General features: G+C 51.0%; 1 protein-coding gene across 4 annotated transcripts in view; it reads right to left on the bottom strand.

The window, feature by feature from the left end:
- The window catches only part of itprid1 (ITPR interacting domain containing 1), a 302,950-nt gene that overhangs the window by 43,972 nt on the left and 243,018 nt on the right, over positions 1 to 15,960 (bottom strand). For all 4 annotated transcript variants that reach the window (XM_072467364.1, XM_072467365.1, XM_072467366.1 and 1 more), the window contains one exon: positions 8,335 to 8,462. In XM_072467364.1, coding sequence (XP_072323465.1) covers positions 8,335 to 8,462 — 128 coding nt within the window. The remainder of the gene's footprint in view (positions 1 to 8,334; positions 8,463 to 15,960) is intronic.

Raw genomic sequence — 15,960 nt, 5'->3', positions numbered from 1 at the left:
GGTGACAGTGTTAGTGTCTTGTTAATGAGGTCTTGGCCTTATCCTGTCTACAGATGGACTGGCCAGCAGGTGTCGTGTTTCTTGTCTTATACTGTGTCTGCTCTTGTCTGTGATTGGCTGTCGTGTTATGAGTGCTGATTGGTCTTTTGGTCTGTCTATCATGATGTGTGTGTTGTGATGTGTGTTTGAATATCATGACAGGGGGGGCTCCCCTTTTGTAGCCATGCAGCAGTAGAGGGGCACAAGAACTATGGCCTGACCTCTTTGACCCTCCCCTTGGGGTCCACCATGCCAGGTGCAGGTTCCACTGTCAGGGTCTAGGTGCCATGATGCCAGGGGGCAATGCACCTTTGGAAATGCCGGGGGTGGAGATGGAAAGGGGTGACTGAAGGAGGTGGCTGAAAGGGGGACGGTCAGGTGGGGGGTCGGGTCAACCTCATGTAAACATGGTTGGGGGAGTGGGTGATTTGTTATTCCCGCCATGGGGAGAGGGGAGGGGGAATGCCCCTACTTGTCAGCGGGGAATTCAGGATTTGTGTTGTGGGGGGAGGGGGTGCCTACAGATGGACTTTGTGATTGGGCGGCCCACTCAAAATAGTGGCCGAATATCAAGATTCCGATGGAATCCGACCAATGTTCCGGAGTGAGACTCGCATCTCGGCGCCACTCCTAACATCAGTGGAGACCAATCCTGATTCTCCGCTTGTGGGAACACTTTGGGCTCCAATGGGGAATCCCGGCCAGCTTGTTCATTATGAAATCATTGAGCCACAATCGCATTTGGTTAAATATTTAGAACAGTTATAGACATCTCTTTCAGTTCCTTCCAAATTCCCCACAGGTAAGATTTCTCAGACGGGGGTGGGATTCTCCCCTAACCGGCGTGGAGGAGTGGCGTGAACCACTTCGTCGTCGGACCGCCAGCGTGTACTGGCGTCATCCCAGCGCATGTGCAGGGGGGTTCTTCTCTGCGCCAGCCATGGCGGACCGTTACACCGGCCGGCGCAGAGGGAAAGAGTGCCCCCACGGCACAGGCCCGCCCGCAGATCGGTGGGCCCCGATCGCGGGCCTGGCCACCGTGCCCCCCCCCCCCCCCCCGGGGCCAGATCCCCCCCCCCCCGGGGCCAGATCCCCCCGCACCCCCCCGAGGACTCCGCAGGTCACCTGCAGAGTCAGGTCCTGCCAGTACGGACCTGGTGTGTTTCACGCCGGAGGGACCCGCTGAAAATGGGGGGCCACATGGCCCATCGCGGGCCGAGAATCGCCGGGGGGGCCCACTGCCAACGGCTCCCGACCGGCGCCGCGCGATTCCCGCCGCCGCTGAAAAACCGGCGCCGGAAAATCCGGCAGCCAGCGTCGGGGCGGGATTCACGCCGCCCCGCGCCGATTCTCCGGCCTGGCGGGGGGTCGGAGAATCCCGCCCGCGAGGTTTTGGCTTGAGGGGGTGGAGGTGTGTTTGAGAGGCCAGAAGGGAGGATTGAAGAGGGTGGGGCGGATGTCTTTGTGGGGTTGCACAGAGGACTCCCAATGGAGGCCCCCCCCCCATTCCCTCCTCTCCTAATTGGCCACTTAAGGGCCCCATTAGGCCCAAAGATAGCTGGGTTGCACAATGCTTCCACCTCTCCATCTACAACAGGAGGCATGTCAGAGCAATTGGGTAGGCCGGGCAGATCATTTTATGAGCCCCCTGCGTTCAAACCCACTGACAGGGCACTGTAAAATTCTGCTCGCATCTTGGGCACCATCTCCAAACACATTATTAAGCCCCTGTCTCCTTTAAAACTATGTTAGTTCCAACATCACCATCCTATTTGAACATGAGCTGAGCTTTTCACCTCACCATCTGTCACAAAGGCTGCCAACTACACCCCGCCAAAGACCAAGCCTCCCCTCCTGACCACCTGTCTACCACACTGTTCCCCCCTATCCTAACCATCCGATTACCCCCCCCCCCAACCTAACTACTTGCTTGACCCCTTCCCCCTCTCTGGATCTACCCTGCCCCCCACTCACTTACCTGCCACCCTACCTTCTCACCTGCCACTCTACCCCTCTAACCTCCTAACGTATACACTACCTTCTCTCTGTAGCTTCTCAAAGTGGCTTTTGAATCTTGAAACTCACTGGAATACAACAGCTAGTTATAAAAAGAGGCATGGTTTGGTTTCCCTCGATGATCCTGCAATGACATGAAAGGACTCCCGGAGCAGGTATGTTCCACGTTTCTAACGTCCCGTTCTGAAGTCCAGGTGAGAAATGTGGAGCTCCAGCGCAGGGTAACTAAATAAGACTGGAGTGCCACTCTTCGGAATATTTGGCCCAGAGTTCTGTTTCTGTTTTAACCTACCAATTGTATGGTCTACTAAAATTCAGTCAGAAGCCTAGCTTTATTTAATGTTTTTCTGATCCTATTCAAGTGGTGATTCTAAATGATATAGCTTGGTTCCAGAAGATATACTTTCTGTAAAGCAGTCAATAGTCCAGTCTGCCTGCTCCTTCAATAGTGATCGCATGATGGTCTGCCAAATTGAAGGCTGAATGATTGCTGCTGGAGTATTGAAAATTCATCAGGATGATACTGTTCCTAGATACATGAGTCACATCAATGAGGCATTGTACTTTAGAATATTCCGACACCAGGAAAAAATGCTTTGCTTCATGAATTGTGTTTCCTCTGTTACCTGCTTGATGCATTGTTGCAATGAAGACTAACTAATGTATAGCTGTGCCACTGGTGACTTGGTATCCACTGATGATTTTCATGTTAACAGACCTATCTCTCCATTGTCAGTACGTTCTGCTGCAACAGATGATGTAACTATTACAACTATCCTCTTGAAGCAGAGACAAGCACATCTTCTCTCATGTTCTCAAATGATGTCCAGGATTTGGTTACCTGGCATCTGGGCTGAGTCTGACTTTGTGCCGAACTCGCATGCCACTTTCCCCTTTGACTGAATTCCTGCTCCTTCTCCAAATCCAGAATCACCACTGGAAAGTCCAATGGAATGCCTGTGCTGAGAAGTGTAGATCGAAGCGAAAGTTTGGAATGCTCCTATTCTTCATTTACATGGTAGCCCTAGTCATCGGGTTATAGATAGTGGGCTAAACAGCTGGCTTGCAATGCAGAACAAGGCCAGCAGCGCGGGTTCAATTCCCGAACAGGTGCCGGAATGTGGCGACTAGGGACTTTTCCCAGTAACTTCATTGAAGCCTACTTGTGACAAGAAGTGATTATTATTATTGTTATAGGGCGCAGTTTAACAGGAAAAAACCAGAGTCTGGTGTTGGGCGTGTTTAGCGGGGTGTTTCACTGCATCTACAGCACTGAGAGCAACCCCGCTATTAACCGGGATACATTTCTTTCTGGCCTCAGTGAGGCTGCACTCCTTCTTTTCAAAGAGATTGGGGAAACATTTTTCAATGCCGTTCCGATCTCTCAAACCCCTACTGCAGTCTCAGGATCCCCCCCCATCCCCAACTTCCTTTGAGGTAGTCCTCGAGACCACCTCACCCACCTCATAAGGGCAGGGCACCCCCGCGCCTGATTCCTGGCATGGGCAACCTGCCACCTGGACACCATTGCACTGCCAACCTGGTGCCCTGGCAGTGCACCTGCAAGCCTGGCAGTGCCAGGGCAGCATGGCCAGGGTTCCGGTGGCACTGTCAGGGTGCCTGGATGGCAGTGCCAACATGCCAGGCCGGCAGTGCTAAGTTGGTAGTGGGTGTACTAGGGCACCACCCTTCCCAGAACCTGACCACCCAGGGGTCTCTGATGGACTGAGCCACCCCCCCAGTTGCTGTTATGTCTGGTCCATGTTTGTGTGGAGCAGTGCTAAACGACGCCATGGAGAGGTCTCCCAGGCATGACGTTCGATCCCGGGCCTTGGGAGAATCTGGCACAGGCATATTTAAGTGAGTTAACTGCTCAGTTAAATAAGCAAATCTGGATCCCGCCCAGCGAGGGTGAGATACAGATTACAAAGTTTCGCGAGATCTAATGAGATCTCATGAAGTGACCCGAACATCACAAATGTCATGAGAGGCCTCGCGCGAGATTTAATTTGCATCTAAAGTCAGGCGCAGTGAGGCTGTCCGATTGCGTCCATTGAATTTTACAGCACAAAAAGAGGCTCTTCGGCCCATTGTGTCTGTGCCGGCCACCAGGAACCTATCTTTTTTAATCCTATTTCCCAGCACTTGGTCCATAGCCTGTGGTATTTCAAATGCTCATCTGAATGCTTCTAAAATGTTGTGAGGGTTCCGCCTTACCACGGTTTCATGCAGTGTGTTCCAGATTCCCACCAGCAACTGGGTGAAAATGTTTTTCCTCAAATCCCCTCTAAATCTCTTGCCCCTTATTTTAAATCTATGGTTCTTGGTTATTGATCCCTCTACTAAGGAGAAAAGTTCCTTCCTATGTATCCTATATGTAGCCCTCTTAATTTTATACACCTTACTCAGATCCCCCTTCAGCTTTCCCTGCTCTAAGGAGAACAACCCCAGCCTATCCAGTCTCGCTTGATAGCTGAACCTCTCCAGCCCAGGCAATGTCCTGGTGAATCTCCTCTGTACCCTCTCTAGTACAATCACATCCTTCCTATAGTGTGGCGACCAGAACTGCATACAGTACACTGGCTGCGGCCTAGCGAGCATTTTATAAAGCTCTATCATAACCTCCCTGCTCTTATATTCTATGCCTCAGCTAATAAAGGCTAATAAAGTATCCCCCATGGCTGCTGAAACAACTTGGCCGGGATTCTCCGAAATCCCGGGCAAGTGTTGAGGCCGGCGTCAAAACCGGCGCGAGCGACGCCGGCATCAACATGCCTCCAGGCCCAATCATTCTCCCCTTTGTCGGGGGCTAGAACGGCCACGGCCGTCTCTGCGCCAGCCCGCAGGCAACATGGCGGAGCCCTACTGGGGCCTGGCGCGAAGGAACATGTGCCCCGCCCGGATTTAGCGCGCCCGCCGATCGGTTGCTCCCGATGTGGAGGCCAGCCCCGGAGTCAGCTTCCACCACCCTCCCACCAGGTCGGCCCCCGCAGCCAGAACGCCGAGGTCCCGCCGGGTAGGACCATGCGCGTACGATGCCGGCGGGACTTGGCGAGCATTCAGCCCATCGCGCGAGCAGAATCACTGTGGGGGCCACTTTCAAAGGCCCCCGACTGGTGCCGCGGCGACCGGTGCCACGGCGACCACGCCGGAGCCATTGGCCCGGCATTGGAGCGGCATGGCGGGATTCGGTGCCCCCCACCGGCGATTCTCCGACCCGGCGCTGTCTCGGAGAATCCCGTCCCTTATCTTCCTGTCCTGCTGCCTTCCCGGATCTATGGACACGCACCCCATGATCCCTCTGGTTCTCTGTACTTCTTCGTGTCGTAAGCCAAAAACAGATTCCACATACGTGCAGGCAACACAACAACGCTAGGGCTGGGATTCTGCAGCCCACCCCCCTCACCGACGGTGTGTTTTCCAGCAGTGAAGGTGGCTCACCACTGGCCACCATCGGGATCTTCTGGTCCTGCTGAAGTGTTGTTTTGTACGGCTCTCCAATCCCGTTGTTAGGGAACCGGTCAGGTGGGCTTGCCTTCAGTGGGGCCAGATGATCCTGCCAGTGCCCTAGCTGTCCACCACCTCTTTTTACTTTTCCTCTCTCTTTGCTTTGCCACATTGTTATCCAACACCCAGTTTTGGACGAGCAGAAATTCCTCCAATTAAATGTTATAATATTGGAAAGGCCAAAGCCCCCGATAAACTAAGCACTGTCTGAGGCTGATCCAGGTAATTTAAAACCTTCCTGTTTCATTTGTCCCCTATTTATTTTCATGTCTGGATTACCTCCAGATTCGATCATTCCAATTGCTTTTCATTCCCTATAATCTTTAGCTTTTACAAATTCTGACCCCCATCTCCTAACTCGCATCAAATCCCATCATTTCTGTTTTTGCTGACTACATTGAGTGCCACACAGATTTTCATCCTTAATTTCAAATCTCTTCATGTCCTTATCATCCCCTACCTATGCAACCTCTTCGCCAGCCCTATATTCGTTTAAGATCTGTGCTGCTCCAATTCTGGTCTCTTGTGCATCCCCGTTTTTCACAATCCTACAGGTGGCCTTGCCGTGAGCTGTCGAAAATTCTGGGATTTCCCCCCCAAAATCTATCCACTTATATTCTCCACTCTACCTCTCTCTCCTCTATCAAAACTTTCCTTAGCATAGTTCAGTTGATGTCACTCTTGTCTCTGAGTCATAAGGATTTAAGTCCCACTTGAGTGGGTTCAAGTCCCATTCAAGGCTGGTCCTCCAGTGTAGCACCAAGGGAACACTGCACTTCTCAGAAGGCGTCGTCTTTTGGATGCGACATTATATCGAGGCCTCATCTGCCTGCAGGGTGGCTGTAGATCTCACGGCCTTATTTCAAAGATGAGCAGATGGGTCATCCACAGTGTCCTGAATCATAGAATCCCTACAATGCAGAAGGAGGCCTTTTGGCCCATCGAGTATGCACCGACCCTCTGAAAGAGCACCCTAACTTAGGCCCAATTTACCCATCTTGCAACCCCTTATAGGGGCAATTTAGTATATCCAATCCACCTAACCTGCACATCTTTGGACTGTGGGAGGAAACCGGAGTACCTGGAGGAAACCCACGCAGACATGGGGAGAACGTGCAAACTGTCCACACAGACAGTCACCCGGGGTTGGAATCAAACCCTGGTCCCTGGCGCTGTGAGGCAGCAGTGCTAACCATTGTGCCACTGTGCTGCCCCAAAACCACTGTGCCACCGTGCCATCCTGGTCAATATTTATCCCGATCAATATAAAAGCAGGTCATGATTACAGTGCTCTTTGTAGGAGTTTGTTCTGTCCAAATTGCCTGCCACATTTCCTACATCATAATAGTGACTACACTTAAAAAATACCCCATTGGCTGTAAAGTGCTTTAAGATATCCAGTGACTCTGAAGAGCACAATATCAGTACAAGTCTGTCTTTCTTTTTTAAAACCTGCCTCCATAGCCAAGCTTTTGTCATCTCCTTCTGTGGGTCAGTGTGAAATTTTATTTAATAATCACTGCTGCGAACCACTTTCGGGAACACTTTAGAATGTTAAAGGCCCTTTAAAAATGCTAATGGTTGTTGTTGGTCTAAGTTGGCAGCGGGTGTACCAGGGCATCACCCTTCCCAGAACCTGGCCACCCAGGGGTTGTTGATGGACTGGAGACCCCCAACCCTCCCCATAAATGCACCAATGCAATCCTGAGATTGATGTGATGATCAGATGATGTGTGATGTTATTTTTAATAAATTCAGAGTGCCCAATTCTTTTTTTTTTTCAATTTAGAGGCAATTTAGCATGGCCAATCCACCTACCCTGCACATCTTTGTGTAGTGGGGATGAGACCCATGTCGACACAGGGAGAATGTGCAAATTCCACATGGACAGTGACCTGGGGCTGGGATCGACCCCGGGCCCTCAGCGCTGTAAGGCTGCTGTGCTAACCACTGTGCCACCGTGCGACCCTACTGTATGGATTCTATGATCTGTTTTAAAAGTATGTTTATTCCAAAAATTGTCAACGTTTTTACAATTTACAACAACCAAATAACCCCCAACCCACCAGATCCTTCCCCCCCCCACCCCGCACCACCACATGATGTGGAGTGATCAGAAACCCAGGGTAATTCTTTGAGGACATAGGTTCGAATCTTGCCACTACAGATAGTGAAATTTGAATTCAATAAAAATCTGGAAATAAAAGTCTAAAGATGTGCATGAAACTATTGCCGATTGCTGTAAAAACTCATCTGGTTCACTAATGTCCTTTAGGGAAGGAATCTGCTGTGCTTACCTGGTCTGGCCGTCATGTGAATCCAGACCCACAGCAATGTGGTTGACTCTTAACTGCCCCCTCAAGGGCAATTAAGGATGGGCAATAAATGACACCCACGTCCCATGAATGAAAAAAAATAACATATTGGGATCTTATGCACAACAATAGGCAACTTCAGCTTGTGTGTTCTGAGCTTCTAGGAACACTATATAACATTGGAATACAAAGGACTGTTGGAAGTCAATTAAACTCTTCACAGTTTTTCAAATCATCCGAACTTGTTAAAATGTCTTCACCTTTTGTGGCAATCCTGATTGGTAAATCTGTATTTCACTTGTTTATAAGCACACAATGAAATGAAATGAGTCATTTTCCTTGTTTCATTGCATTATTAGTGTAGTATCCTTGCCTCTCCACAAATATAAACTTTTGCCAGTCAGTGATGATTGAATGGTGTCTTCATGTGCTAACATTCACGAAAACCTACACCTACCTCTCGTCTTTAGTTAGAACATTGTAGACTGAAGCCTGCTGTTCAGTGATTTCCTGTTCTAGGTCCAGCAACCTGTTCCGAAAACCGTATAGAGATTTTTTCATGGTCTCAACTTCTTGTAAGGCATGCTAGGAATTTAAAAGGAGAAACAGGCAGGTGAGCGGCCACACAATGCAATGTAAACTTACAGTTATGAAATGGTGATTGTTTTGTTTGTAACTGGATCAACAAGTAGAACTGTAAATAAATCTGTATCACGTACACCAGATCACTCACAAACTTCTCAAGTTTCTGCTTCTTTTTAAATGTACTCCAGGTCCCAAACTTGTGACTCAGTAGCACCAAGTTCAGATTCCTGGAGGTCAAGTGCACTCTGCAGTGATTTCACATTTCGGCAATGTCAGTATAGTTTCAGGTGTTGGGAAAGCAAATCTTGAATTTTGAGTTAGTGATCAACACAGTACCATAGGGGGTAGCACAGTTACTTCACAGCTCCGGTTCCCAGGTTCGATTCCCAGCTTGGGTCAATGTCTGTGCGGAGTCTGCATGTTCTCCCCGTGTCTGCGTGGGTTTCCTCCGGGTACTCCGGTTTCCTCCCACAAGTCCCGCAAGATGTGTTGTTAGGTAATTTGGACATACTGAAAGTGTACCCGAACAGGCGCCGGAATGTGGCGACTAGGGGCTTTTCACAGTAACTTCATTGCAGTGTTAATGTAAGCCGACTTGTGACAATAAAGATGATTATATTATATTATATATTACCTGTCTCATTTGAACAAAGAACAAAGAAAAGTACAGCACAGGAGCAGGCCCTTCGGCCCTCTAAGCCTGCCACGAGCATAATGTCCTAACTTTAAAAAAAACCTCATGTACCCAGCCAGATGCCTTTTAAATGTTGTTAATGTGCCTGCTTGCACCACACCCTCTGGCGGCGCATTCCAGGCAGCCACCACGCTGCATGAAAAACTTACCCCGCACATCTCCCTTAAAATTTCCCCCTCTCACCTTGAAGCTGTGCCCCCTTGTAATTGACACTTTCACCCCGAAGAAAAGCCTCTATCATAGAATCATAGAATTTACAGTGCGGAAGGAGGCCATTCGGCCCATCAAGTTTGCAGCGGCCCTTGCAAAGAGCACCCTACTTAAAGCCACGTATATCTCTGCAACCCAGTAATCCCACCTAACATTTCTCGACACTAAGGGCAATTTAGCATGGTCAATCCACCTAATCTGCACATATTAGATCTGTGGGACGAAACCGGAGCACCCGGAGGAAACCCACGCAGACACGGGGAGAACGTACAGACAGTGAAGAGCAAGCCAGGAATCGAATGCGGGTTCCCGGCGCTGTAAAGCAACAGTACTAACCACTAATACCATTTACCCTGTTATGCCTCTCATAATTTTGTGGACCTCTATCAGGCCTCCCCTCAGGCTCTGTATTTCCAGTGAAAACAAGCCTCATTTCTTTGTGGCCAGTTTTAATTTCCATCCATGAAATGCCTACGGATTGTGAGCCACTGGCCACAGCAGCCAAATACTCACTGAACTCTGCTTTGTGCCAACAGCAACCTGATTCAATCGATCCCAGCAGTGTACAGATTCAAAAGAAACAGCAGTGACTAGTAGGAACTTAACTGACTGTGAATATTGTGTCTCAGTGCCTTGCTTAAAGTGGAATAAAAGGTGGTTTCCTCATAAACAAGAGAACCAAGTCGAAAATATTTTTCATCTTTTTCGAACCAGTTAGTTCAGAAGTACAAAATCTACCTCTGGGTTATTATTTAAAATCATACAGACAGACCTCATTAACTAGGAAATACTGAAAACTGAAAGACAAAAACCTGATACATCCACTTAAATAAAGACCTGACAATACCAACAGAATAATGGAACTTAAAAATATTTAAAAGGCCCCTGATCAAGGCATCCTAATATTGAGCATGATATAATTAAAGAAAAAATAGAGTCCATTCTGGATGGGATTAGCTGGGTCGTTCCCGGCGGACAACCACCGAGGCTGGAGTTAGCTTCATTTCCTGCACAGAGGAGCTCCGGTGAGTGGAGCTCCTCCGTGCAGGAAGAATTTGGGATGCCATCAGAACCCCCCAACTCACTAAAATGGGATCATCGATCCTCCCCCATCCCCATCTCCCACGGGCAGGACATTCCTGGGCTTCATCCCGGTGCAGGCAAAATGCCAGCCTGGCAATGCCTCTGCCAGCCTGGCACAGCCAGGGTACCAGGCTAAGAATCCAGGGTAGTACCAGCAGTGGCAATGTGCCACCCAGCTCGGAGGCCGACAACCTCAAAGCCTCCAATCGCCTGGGGAGATCCCATCAGGTACCGTTCTGCCCAGTCCCCATTCGTGGGGACCAGTACTGAATGGTGCTCAGCTGGCGCCTCCTCAGGGTGGCCGTTAGAACCAGTGCGGTCACGTCTAAGTGGGTCCTTAAACTCAGTTGGCCAGGCGAGACTGGGTCATAGAATCATAGAATTTACCGTGCAGAAGGAGGCCATTCGGCCCATCGAGTCTGCATCGGCCCTTACAAAGATCACCCTACTGAAGCCCATGTATCTATCCTATCCCCTTAACCCAGTAACTCCCACTTAACCTTTTTTGGACACTAAGGGCAATTTAGCATGGCCAATCCACCTAATCTGCACATCTTTGGACTGTGGGAGGAAACCAGAGCACCCGGAGGAAACCCACGCAGACAAGGGGAGAACGTGCAGACTCCACACAGACAGTGACGCAGCGGGGAATCAAACCTGGGACCCTGGAGCTGTGAAGCAACTGTGTTAATCACTATGCTACCATGCTGCCAGTGGGTCCCGCCCACTGTGAGACCCATTGTGGCAGGGACCCGTATCACGATGTGAGATTGCATAACAGCCATTGGGAATCCCGGGGGGTGGTCTCTCCTGGGATCTACCAGCCGCATAGTGACCCAGTTCTGGCAGGACATGGCCATAGAAATAATGTCCTTCATTGTACTGGATTTCAGGACCGTTAGGAGAGCCCGTTGCTCTGTAAATCTAAAATTATCAGACATTATAGAAGTCAAATAGTGCAGATGCTGAGAGTGAGAGTGCTGCACTGGGCAGCAACCAGACTGGGCAACAAGGGTGAGATTTATGGGTTTCTGTGCCTTGCATTGTGTGAGCTGAGGGTGGGCGGAATCATTCGGGGTGGGACTCAACATCAGTGTGAGTGGGGCTCAACATTATTGGGGCAGGGCTCAATGTCACTGTCACGGTATCCACATCAGCATATCATGGTGCAATCACACACACACAACTGGCAGTTGGACCAACCAGCTCACACATAACATCGCAGCCAATCACCAGTGAGAGCACACGCACTATAAAACAGGGAACACCACAGTTCCCGCTCATGCTACCAGGAGATAGCTCAGAGCACAGAGCTCACAGCGCGCCACTCAGACATAGACCATGTGCTGAGTGCCTCACTAAGATAGTGATAGGGCTGGGTCCACAGGTTAGCTGGTGAAGCACGTACCCAAGCCAGCAGTTAGTTGTTACCGTTGTTTAGACAATAAAACAGAGTTGTACCATCTACAGCCGTGTTGGATCATTTGTGCATCAGAACACCCAACACAACAGTCACCAGGGGGCAACGTGACGTGGGGCCTCCGCAAAGAGGGAGAGCATGAGGTCTCCAAATGTGTAAGTCCACTTCTGCACACGGGAAGCCCACTTAACCTACATGGGGACACCCACCACCACACCGGGAACCCCTCCACGTTCACGGCGATCACCCTCCCATGTACACTGCGACACACCCTTCATGGGACGCCTCAGGGGAACTCTCCCCGCCAAATTCCCGACACTGTTGGATCTTCCTTTAATGGTCTCTGAAAGGCAACAATCTCAACTTCTCCGACCTCTGTACAACTGAAGTCTCTCTTCCTGGTTATGACCCGGTTAATCCCATCTGCACTCTGGCAAGAAACTAAGGCCTGCTCAGAGTTTTACAGAATTGTCTAGCTGTGGCCTAGACAATGACTTATCGGGGCGTCATTCTCCGACCCCCCACCGGGTCGGAGAATCGCCGGGGGCTGGCGTGAATCCCGCCACCGCCGGTTGCCGAAGTCTCCGGCACCGGATATTCGGCGGGGGCGGGAATCGCGCCGCGCCGGTTGGCGGGCCCCCCCGCTTGATTCTCCGGCCCGGATGGGCCGATGTCCCGCCGATAAATTGCCTGTCCCGCCGGCGTGGATTAAACCACTTTTTGAACGGCGGGACAAGGCGGCGTGGGCGGGCTCCGGGGTCCTGGGGGGGGGCGCGGGGCGATCTGGCCCCGGGGGGTGCCCCCACGGTGGCCTGGCCCGCGATCGGGGCCCACCGATCCGCGGGCGGGCCTGTGCCGTGGGGGCACTCTTTCCCTTCCGCCTCCGCCACAGTCTCCACCATGGCGGATGCGGAAGAGACTCCCTCCACTGCGCATGTGTGGGAAACTGTCAGCGGCCGCTAACGCTCCCGCGCATTCGCCGCCCGGGGATGTCATTTCCGCGCCAGCTGGCGGAGCAACAAAGGCCGTTTCCGCCAGCTGGCGGGGCGGAAATTCCTCCGCCGCCAGCCTAGCCCTTCAATGTTGGGGCTCGGCCCCCAAAGATGCGGAGCATTCCACACCTTTGGGGCGGCGCGATGCCCGTCTGATTGGCGCCGTTTGGGGCGCCAGTCGGCGGACATCGCGCCGTTTCGGGAGAATTTCGCCCAATATTTTCAAGTGACCTATTTACAGTAACACAGTGGTTAGCACAGCACCATGGTCCCAGGTTAAATTCCCTGCTTGGGTCACTGTCTGTGCGGAGTCTGCACGTTCTGCCTGTGTCTGCGTGGGTTTCCTACGGGTGCTCCAATTTTCTCCCACAAGACTGAAAGACGTGCTTGTTAGGTTCATTGGACATTCTGAATTCTCCCTCTGTGCACTCGAACAGGTGTGGCGACTAGGAGCTTCTCACAGTAACTTCATTGCAGTGTTAATGTAAGTCTACTTGTGACACTAATAAAGATTATTATTATTTTATTTTGTTTTCAATGCTGCTATTTACAAAGCCATAAACCTGCGTGCTTTTTGCATCGAATGTTGAGTAAATAATCATTACCCGACAAGCTCTGGGACTGTGAACAGGGCTAATTCTGAGTTACAATGTAACCTTACGCTGCATTTTACAGCACTCCAGTCATCGCATCCTCCCAGCATGCATCATTTTCTACCCTCTATCCATTTTTAAAATATCTTTATTGTCACAAGTAGGCTTACATTAACACTGAAATGAAGTTACCGTGAAAAGCCCCTAGTCACCATATTCCGGCGCCTGTTTGGTACACAGAGGGAGAATTCAGAATATCTAATTTACCTAACAAGCACGTCCTTCGGGACTTGCAGGAGAAAACCGGAGCACCCGGAGGAAACCCACGCAGACACAGGGGGAATGTGCAGACTCAACACACACAGTGAGCCAAACCGAGAATGGAACCTGGGACTCTGGTGCTGTAAAGCAACAGTACTAACCACTGTGCTACCGTGAAGCAGGGCTTTTGAGCATACCCAGGGAATAAGCAATACCCAGTCCAAAGATGTGAGGTTAGGGGGATTGGCCAAGATCAATGCATGAGGTTACAGGAATAGGACTGGGGAAATTGGCCTAGGTAGGGTGCTCTTTCAGAGGGTCGGTGCAGACTCGATGGGCCGAACGACCTCCTTCTGCACTGTAAGAATTCTATGGATTTTTTAAAAACATGTAAGACACATAAATCAATTTTTATACTGCTTTATAAGTTTTTTTAAATTATAGTGGCGTTGTTTTATGGTTCAGTTAAGCATTTATATCTGATTGATATAATTGTCATTCTAAAATCCAGAAATTATTTGGTCTCAAAATTTCAGACTAGAGCAGTTAATGCGAACTAACAAGATATGTGACATGAGTGGCATTATTGCAAAATCTGCTTTCTTTGTTTCATGCATGAAACCTGACCATGACCCAAGACACGGTGGCGCAGTCACAGCGGCAGCCTGGGTTTGATTCCAGCCTTGAGTGACTGTCTGTGTAGAGTTAGTACGATCTTCCCGTGTCTGCATGGCTTTCCTCCAGGTGCTCCGGATTCCTCCCATGGTCCAAAGATATGCAGGCCAGGTGGATTGCCATGCTAAATTGCCCCTAAGTGTCCAAAATTGAGCAGGTTCTGTGGAATTAGGTGATTACGGGGGTAGAGCGGGAAGTGGGCCTGGGTATAGCACTCTTTCGGCAGGTTAGTGCAGATTCAATGGGCTGAATATCCTCCTTCTGCGCTGTAGGGATACTATGGAAGAGCCCAGATATTTGTGCATGGGTCAGTGCAGCCACAAATATTACTTAATCATATTTCAGCACGGTAGCACAGTGGTTAGCACCGTGGCTTCATGGCGCCAGGGTTCCAGGTTCAATTCCCCGTTGGGAAACTGTCTGTGCGGAGTCTGCATGTTCTCCCCGTGTCTGCGTGGGCCATTGAAAGCGAGCAGCTTTCAACGGCCCCCGACAGGCGCCGCAGCAACCGCGCCGGTGTGATTGGCGGCGATACTCCGGTCACCGGAGAATCAGCGGCCCGGCGTCCGAGTCCCCTCACCAACCCTGTGACCGGTGAGGGCTAGCAGCCGCGCCGCATAAAACTTTCAGCCTCCACAAAATACACGGCCGGAGAATGGTTGGGTCCATGGCCGTGCATGTGCATGGCGACTACCCGCAGAAACATGGCGCAGACCTGCCAGAAAGTGTTCCTCTGGCCACCCCCCACCAGTCCCTCCAGCTCTCGCGGAAGCCCCCCCCCCACCCGACCGGCAGCACGGCTCCCACTCAACTGTGGCGCTGCTTGATGAAGTCCGCAGTCGCCACGCCGGGTTCCCGCACGGCTGAGACTGCGCCCTCGGGAACTTGGCCCATCGGGGGCAGAGCATGGGGGGAGGGCCTTCAGGTGATGAGCTGAGGCTGTCCCAATGGTGTGCGGCACGCGCTGCGATGATGCTGTTTCAGAGGGGATGGAGCATATGAAACCTGCGTCAAACCGGCACCGCCCCCAATTCCGGTGTCAAAAGGGGTTCTCCGCCCAATCACCGATTACAAAATCGGCACCTGGGGACGGGGAATCCCGCCCTAAGTGTTGACGCCAACACAGAATTCATAGATGTCCACGACAGCCAAATTGACACCACATCTGGACCAATTCCACTGCAGTTAAGGGGTTAGCACTGGCGCCACGTGGAACACAATCGATTCCAATGTAAAATGGTGCGGGATTCACCTGGTCCATGATTGACACTCGTGAGGCTGACAAGTTGCAGCCGCACATACACATTACAATCCCCACACACACTCATCCCAACCAACAAGATGGCACTGGTTGTGCTGGAGTGCGCCCAACCACCTGATGAGTCGGCTGGGGCCAGAGAGCACTCATGGGGAGGCCTTGGGGGGATACCTCTATGACCCAAGGCCCTAAGTTCACAGTGGGCTTTGAGTGGTGTGCGCAGCTGCCTGGCTGCCTTGTCGGCTGCGGCAATGGTGCTCCATTTCCGTCCACCCCGATCCAACAGCCCACCTCTTGGCCACCCTCCCACCA

The sequence above is a fragment of the Scyliorhinus torazame genome, chromosome 11, assembly GCF_047496885.1.
Source record: "Scyliorhinus torazame isolate Kashiwa2021f chromosome 11, sScyTor2.1, whole genome shotgun sequence".
In the NCBI taxonomy this organism is placed as follows: domain Eukaryota; kingdom Metazoa; phylum Chordata; class Chondrichthyes; order Carcharhiniformes; family Scyliorhinidae; genus Scyliorhinus; species Scyliorhinus torazame.
This window is presented reverse-complemented; position numbering and strand designations above follow the sequence as displayed.